General features: G+C 41.7%; 1 protein-coding gene across 1 annotated transcript; it reads right to left on the reverse strand.

Moving 5' to 3' along the window:
- Positions 1 to 6,655: 6,655 nt before the first annotated feature.
- On the reverse strand, positions 6,656 to 8,021 carry LOC149461068 (uncharacterized). The gene has a single exon (XM_089678848.1). The coding sequence runs from the start codon at positions 8,019 to 8,021 to the stop codon at positions 6,978 to 6,980; it is 1,044 nt and encodes a 347-aa protein (XP_089534974.1). The 3' UTR covers positions 6,656 to 6,977.
- Positions 8,022 to 8,240: the final 219 nt, after the last annotated feature.

The following is an 8,240-nucleotide window of genomic DNA, read 5'->3' on the forward strand; positions in this document are numbered from 1 at the left end:
AATACTGTAATCGTATAATAGTAAAATACATAAAAACCCCTACAGTGTACTGTCTTTTTAAATTTTTTAAATGCTGATTTCACACCTTTTCACACCCATTGCTTAGCAAAACCTAAAAACTCAGCATACTAAAGCTGGCCATACACTGGTAGTCTTTTTTGTTCAGCCAGTAGGCTAAATGATTAAATACTAACAGATTCTTCCATCCACACAAATAAGGTTGATGGAAGAATCCCTCCCCTTCCTTGCCAGGGCATTGTGTTCCGATAGCTGCATCCTCCCTCACTGCTTGAATACATTTTTAGTGGCCTTAGTTGATTGGCTGCAACCACCGATTGAACAAAAAGTTACCAACATCCCTCTTCAACAGGAACCAGTTGATTAATTGGCTTATGTTGAGTGCAGATTGTCACATATTCATCTACATTCAATTGGTCCCTGCTGATTCAGACAAATTTTGATGATTGTATGACTAGCTTATGCCCAAAACAAGCCAATGAACGCTTAAAGGGGAATTTCTCATGCCATCTATGTGACAATAGATTGTCTAGCAGCCCTCCAAACAGCAAAAGGTGAACTTGCCATTGACTTCGATGCATATTACGTTCAAAATTGGAGTATTGTTCACATCAAATCCTGTTTGGGTTTATATACTGTCTCTCTCATTGGTCACTATTTCTGTTTATATATTTTCTGAAAAAAACAATAACTATAACTATCTGGCTGATTTTCTTCAGTTTAATTAAATAATTTAATTTTAAATGACATATCAGGAAGGTAAATATCTAAATGGAACAATAATACATAAATTGATAACAATATAGACTATGAGCATTGTTATGAGATAATGTAATAAAGGGTGTTAATGTCCATGAACTATTTTTATTTGTTCCATATTCAGCAAATTAACAAATGTAAATTTTATTCATGTGTCTGACATTTCAGAAGTAGTACAAATTGTGTTGCTTTAATTCAATTAGTTATATAAAATACTTTTAGAGTATCAAGTAGAAATATAGCTTGTGTTTATGACATTTTTCTTTTTATCACTGGTAAAGTATATGACAAGTTTTCATCTGTTTATTTATTCATTCGTGTGTCTGCAAACTACTACCTGAGCACATCCTAGTGACTATGGAATTTATTTTTTTCACTAGCTACAGATATACAACCTACCACTGTAATATTATTGTCTGAATTATTTTGGTGGGCCTAATGAAATGGCAATCTCTCATAATAATACATATTAACAATAAAGAAAAAATTGTAACTGCAAATTTTGTTACAATTATTACAGATAAAAAAAGCTTTTAAAAGTAATTGTGGCAATGACTGCCCCAATGTAACCCCTATTTCCAATTAGCAAATGTTCCCACAAATGAACTTAGAGGGTTATTAAAATTTCCAGATATGTTCCACCCTATTTTATTTTAGCACACATTTAAGCAGATAAAAAGTAAACATCCACCAATCTAATAGGGGCACTTTAACACTGACACCAATCTAACTTGGGCACTTCACCATTAACATTACTCTAATGGGGGCAGTTTCCGCAGATCCACCAATCTGATGCAAATACTTAATTGATGATGCCAATATAATGTGAGCAGGTCACCACTGAAATGGAATCTAATGTTGGCACTCCATCATCAGCCATACCCCTTAAAGGTTATGCACACTGTTTAGTGCAACATTGCTGCACACACTATGGGGAAGATTTACTAAAACTGGTGAACTGCTTCTAACTTCAGCTTGTTCAATTAAGCTTTGGCAATAAAACCTGGAAGCTGATTTGTTGGGGTTTTTTGCCTTCCCTGGATCAACTGTGGGTATAGGATTGTGTATAGGGAAGTTCTTTTTCTTTTCTCTGTGGGTTAAACTGGATGGAGTTATGCCCTTTGTTAACTATGTAACAACACCATATTGTGGCATCACATAAATTGCATGTGTAACAATTTAGTTTACTTTTACATTATTCACATTATTCAAAAAGATTATTTTGAAAACAAACATTTTTATTAAGGCAATGATTTTTTGGTGTAGTATTCATTAACCATAATTGAGCGCTGGAAGGAGCAGGAACAATATAGCAACAATCTATTGAAAAACATACTTGCTTCTTGAAGTGGATCTCCCTGTTATATAGCGTTCCATCAGCAATGGTTCAGTATCATAGAGTACAGTCCTCCCAGTTCCCTATACACTGGGGTACCAGACAGGGGTGTCACTTTCCCCCCTTCTTTTTTATATTAGCGCTCGAACCCCTAGCTGCCCACATCCATTTTCATCCTGATATAAAGGGCCTGGAATTGGCCAGGGTTCAACATAAGACCACTTTTTTCATGGATGATATCCTGCTATATTTGACATCACCGTACATCTCCCTACCTAATTTATAGGCACGCCTCACATATTTTGTGGAAATTTAGGGTTTAAGTGTGAACCATATGAAATCCACAGTGATGACTGTTTCCTTGTCCCCAGAGACTCAGACTCACATTCGAGCTCACTCTCCGTTTCAATGGACCTGAACAATGTCTTAACTGGGGACGGTTCTAACCCCCAAACAAGGGAAATAGGCGCAACCTGATCTCAATGCGCAACCTGATCTCAATCTAAAGGTGACACTAGAACAATAGGTTAAATGCAAAAATCATCATAATGTATAAAATACATGGAACAATAATGCTAACCATGGAGACCGTATATATACAATGCCCATAAGAATACAGCTGGTTGGTATAAACAATGGGTATACTAAGGTAACACTGCTAATAAAGTATCTTTATACAGTAGGATGAAAAGAGTCCATCACACTTGTGGCTGCCTCTCACTGGATATGAAGCTTGTGCCAGAGTGGTGCATGTAAAACAGAAAGGCGCCTCTAAGGGCTCATGTACACTGCAGCTGATAAACTCACGTTTAGGAGCTGTTCAGCGTTTTTTTCAGCAGTCCCTGAAATCACCCTAATGTTTTCCTATGTGTTCATGTACACATCTTTGTTTACAGTCGTTTACAGGGATTTGAGTTTACAATAGTTTTTTTGAATGCAGAAAACTTGCTTTCAGCAGTCGATTTTATGAGTGTTTCAAATGCCAAATGCTTGTAAATGTGGCTAAATGCATTTATAAGCGTTTTAAATTTTTTTTTAACTCTTCCAGTTTCCGATGCTGTCCAGGGCCTTTTTTCATCATGAAAAATGCATGCAAAGTGTTTTCAAGGTTCTCAGATGGACAAAACACTGAACACAGAATGTTCCTACCAAGCTTGTCACACATTGTAATGACCAATTCACACCTCAGACCTTTCCCACACTAAGAAACAAAAGATATGTTAATGACCATTCACACCTCAAATTCCTCATGAAGACCCCCTGCCAGTTGACTTTAATGACACCTTCCCACCCTTGGAAACAAAAGAAATGTTAATGAGCAACTCACACCTAAGCTACTCTCAACATATACTGCTCTCTCTGCCTCTGCACTCTGTATTTCTCTGAAACCGTCTGAAATAGTTAATAATTTGCCACTTTTCAGTGCATTATGGGCACTTGGGAGGTTCTCCTGTGCTTATTTTTAAAAACGCTTCTAAACGCAAATAAACGAGCATAAATGCGCATAAACGCGTTATGCGAATGCTGCTAAACAGACGTTGTTTAGCAGTCAGTTTCCATCATTCAGAAGTGTTCCATGTACATGGAGCCTAAGTGTAAACTTTAAAACAAATGTATTGCATACAATGAAGAGCAACTTACAAGAGAAAAAATAAAACAGGCACATCAATGTCAGTCATGGGAGAGATTGCCACAGTGAGTAGCAGAATGTGTAGCTTTTGGTGGGAATTGAGCTTCTGTTAGCATTCTAGGAGATCCTGCAAGGTGGAAGGGGCCTAGTACAGAGGTCTGGAACTCATGTGGAGTGCAACGTGTGCGCGATGACATCACCAGGCGTTGTAGGCATTTCCTGAGCATGCACTCTGAGGTTGTTGTTCTCGACTAATGACTAAAATACATGCAAATATAGCAAAGGGTAATTTGTTGCGTGAAATAAACCCATCAGGACATATCTAAATATATATATATATATATATATATATATATATACTTTATGGAAAAATTGGCTATTTTTGAAGACTGAGATAACATATGGATATACAAAACATTTTTTTTTTGTTATTAACAATTTTTATTGATTTTCACGTAAATATACAAACAGCATGTGTCTTGGACTAGGTCACTTACAGACCATTTACCGTGATCTACCAGTGAGCCAAATTAATATGAGAATACGTGTACGTGGAAGTAAGACACTGACACTTCGCAGTTTGCCAACTTCCTAAAATTCTGTTTTATTGAGGAACTAACAGTATCATTTATAGGGCTTATGATGCAGGCAAAGCATATACATTGATTGGGTGAAAAGTCCACTGGGTTTCTGCGTGTTCGTCCATCCGTGTTGATATCTTCCAATCATTGTCCCCAAAGAGACTCATTCCCTTTTATGGGGGTTGTTTACATTAAAAGATACTTTTGTCCTAATGAGTCACCAAGGGTGAGACTCCGGATGAAGGCGCCATCTTAATTATCATCATTGTTCTGTCAACCTATATCTGATTGTTTACTTAAGAGAGTAAGGAATTTAAAGAGCAAGATACAGACCGTAGCAAGACTATAAAATTGTCATTTTACTGATCATCTAATAAAACGTGGACTGTCTATCACAATCCACTACAATCCCCCCTTAAAATGGCTATTTTATTCCTGACTGTCCCTATGTCTTCTGATGTCCTAACTGCCTGGTGGCCCTCCCTCTGGAACTCTTTTAAGACACATATAGAGCCCCTGAGTGGCTAATCCATCCCTAGAGTCTCGATACGTCCTGAGAAGGCCACAGTCAGGCACTGTCTTTCCCTGCTTATAGTTGTCTGTTAGGGGGGGGGGAAATTTGTAGCATTCCCTTTTTTTATAAATCTGAAATATGATGATCAGGGGCCATGGTCTGTAAGGGAGTATAGGATTCCCTTTCTTCACGGGGGAATTCAACATTGTTATAGTTCAGGAATGTAGGGGTGATCTCGTTCACAGCTTTCCCTATTAGCCTCTTAATGCAAGGGATCACACAGCAGGCGACTATTGCCATTAGAATGATAATACCCAGGATAACCACCCCTGCTTGGGCGAGGGCTTTCTGCCAGCCACTCAGCCATCCAGACCACTGATCCCAGGGATGTGTAATACCTGAGTTTTCCTTAAGCTCATTTGACAGGTCCTCCAACCTCTTGATGGCCAGTGTCACCTTCCCATTTGGGCCTGTGTTATCTGGGATATACGTACAGCAGGTCATGGTCTTTGGTATCATTTTACAGGCCCCCCCCTTTTTCAGCTAATAACATATCGAGTGTCATACGATTTTGAAAGACCATGTTAGAAGTAGCCTCCAACTGCTCTGCTATCCCCTTTAAGGCATCTCGTGTGTAGTTTACAAACCGTTGTTGATTATAGTAGATGTAGTTTATCCAATCTACATTCTTGTTCTCAGTGATGAAGAGGAATAGGGATTCGAATCCCGCGGCCACCTGGTCTCTGGCCTTGAGTTCATCTTGTACCCCCCTTGGGACTCCTATTGCATCTATATAGACATGGGGGTCAAAACTCCCTTGCGGGGCACTTCGTTTGTGCTTGGTTGCATGGGGGGGTTTGGGAGGCCCTTTAAGTAATGGATCTGAGAGGATGTGCAATGGCATTATGGCATGGAGGCGTGGGGATTGGGAGAAGGGAGAGAATGATTAAGGGGGGCCAACCACTCTTTTGAAAGGTATATATCTTTCAGTTGGAACTCACAATGGTGGATTGTGCCGCCTCTGGGGTATAACACCCCTAGAAGGTAAGTTCCCTGATCTCCCGGACTCTCTATGGTCAGAGTAAGGGGGATGGCTACAGTGAATTGCTTGTTCATTTTTGTGGATCACCTATCTACCTTAGGGGTGGTAAGTGAGTGTCATTCGGGAAATTAGAGATTTTCCATACCGGTCTTTCCACTCTACTGCACTTTGTGGCTTATACCCCCAAACCGGTCTCGTGTTCCATCCCACTGATCCCCAGTAGCCACAATCTGCTCCCCAATAATTATCTGTAACACATATATATATTGTGGAGGCAATGGGGACAGGTGTGTTCTTGCACAGGCTATGATTGAAGAAAAATGTTGCTACTTGTGTGTTGGATGAGTTATACCAAAACTGGGTGGAGTCACCCTTGTGAGTGATGGCCACCTGTTGGCCCCCTCCCATTTCCACCAAAAAAGGATATGCAACACAATCATTGCGGTGTGGGTGACACGGACAGGGCCTCGTCCTCTGGAGCTGGAACCTTCTTGCAATGTGAGGCGTGTATCCAGGTGGACTTTCCCTCCAACTTCACTGAAGTGGCAGTCACCAGGAGCACCTGGAAAGGACCGTCATATCTGGGTTCCAATGTATGTTTTCGCAGAAACTTCTTGACCAAGACCCAGTCTCCAGGTTGTAAAGTGTGTGTTCCTATGTCCGCCTCAGGATCTGGAATGGAGGAGAATATTTGCACATGGATATTAGTCAACACACGTGTCAAAGATATCACATACTTTGTCAATGAGTCAAATTGCAACTGTATTGCTGAGGATAGTAGGTACCCAGTCTAGGGGCGGACCCAAACAAAATCTCATAGGGAGACAACCCATGACTCCCCCTTGGTGTGTATCTAACGCTGAAAAGAGCAATAGCCAAGCTGTCCGGCCATCCCATGCCTACCTCTTGGGCCATTTTTAACATTCTTGACTTCAGGACCCCATTTAGGCGCTCTACCTTCCCACTACTCTGGGGATGATAGGGTGTGTGAAACGCAAGTGTGACCCCCAGAGCCCCCCAGATCTCTTTTGTAACATTGGCAGTAAAAGCCGGTCCCTGATCGCTTTCAACCACCTCGGGCACTCCATATCTGCAGACTATCTCCGTGAGCAGCTTCTTGGCCATCCTGAGAACATATCCACCACCACTAGGGCATATTCAAATCGTCCACTTTTTGGCATCTGGATATGATCTATCTGGATCCTCTGAAATGGATTTAGTGCCCTGGCCAGATGTTTGCTTGGAGGTTTCTCAGGTCTTCCAGGATTGCACTTGGCACATACAACACAAGACTTACAGAATCTGTCTGTGTAAGCCGTAATTCCGGGTGCCACATAGTATTTACTGATCAAAGAGTTCATTAGCATCTTGGACAGATGTGACGCTCCATGTGCCCACTGCACTGTTGCCGGATATAAGGATCTGGGAAGCAAAACCTTCTTCCCCACCACCCACAATCCTTTGTCCTCAACTGCTCCTTTCTGCATCCATTCCTTCCTTTCTTCTTCTGAAGCATTATCCTGGGCTTCCTGGAGTTGGTTGTCCTTGGGCTGATGAATTAGCGCAGGCATCACCTCACTGCATATCTCTTCATCCTCTTCCTGCTCCCTGACCGCAGCTTGCTTAGCAGCCATGTCTGCCAGATGATTTCCTTTTGCTTCCATAGTGGTCAATTTACCGTGGGCCTTCACCTTCAGTATGGCCACTTGGGCTGGTAGTAAAAGTGCTTCCATAAGGTGGTTGATCGCCTTTCCATGCTTTACAGGAGTCCCAGCTGCCGTGAGAAAGCCCCTCATTTTCCAGATTAGGCCAAAATCAAGTGCAACCCCCAGTGCATATCTGGAGTCCGTGTAAATGTTCGCTGTCTTTCCTTTCGTTAATTCACAGGCTTTGGTGAGGGCCCTTAGTTCAGCCTCTTGTGCAGACATAAAAGGTGGAAGAGGTCTAGCTTGCAGTACCATTGTGTCGGTAGTCACAGCATATCCAGTGTGGTAGGTGCCAGCATTATCTGCAAAGCGGGATCCATCCACAAAAAGTATTAGGTCAGGATTTGATAGGGGCGTATCATGGACTGTTGGTGGGTGTGTAGTTTCTGCCTGCATAAGTCCCAAACAGTCATGTACCACATCCTCTGGTGCCATGTCTTCGGTGTCTTCTTCTGCTTCGTCTACCCCCCCCCCCCCCGGAAGAGGGAGAAGAGTTGCAGGGTTTATCTGGGTGCATCTGACCAGGGTGACATGATCAGGTAAAAGAAGGGAGCCTTGCAGTCGCAGATGCCTGGCGGCAGATAGATGTTTTGGTTGGGTTTGGTTCAGTATTGCGGTAATGTCATGGGGGGCCAGAAGTGTGAGTGGATGTCC

This window comes from Staurois parvus, unplaced genomic scaffold (genome assembly GCF_062004578.1).
Source record: "Staurois parvus isolate SC_StPar_1 unplaced genomic scaffold, SC_StPar_1.0 ptg000210l, whole genome shotgun sequence".
NCBI classification, from domain to species: Eukaryota; Metazoa; Chordata; class Amphibia; order Anura; family Ranidae; genus Staurois; species Staurois parvus.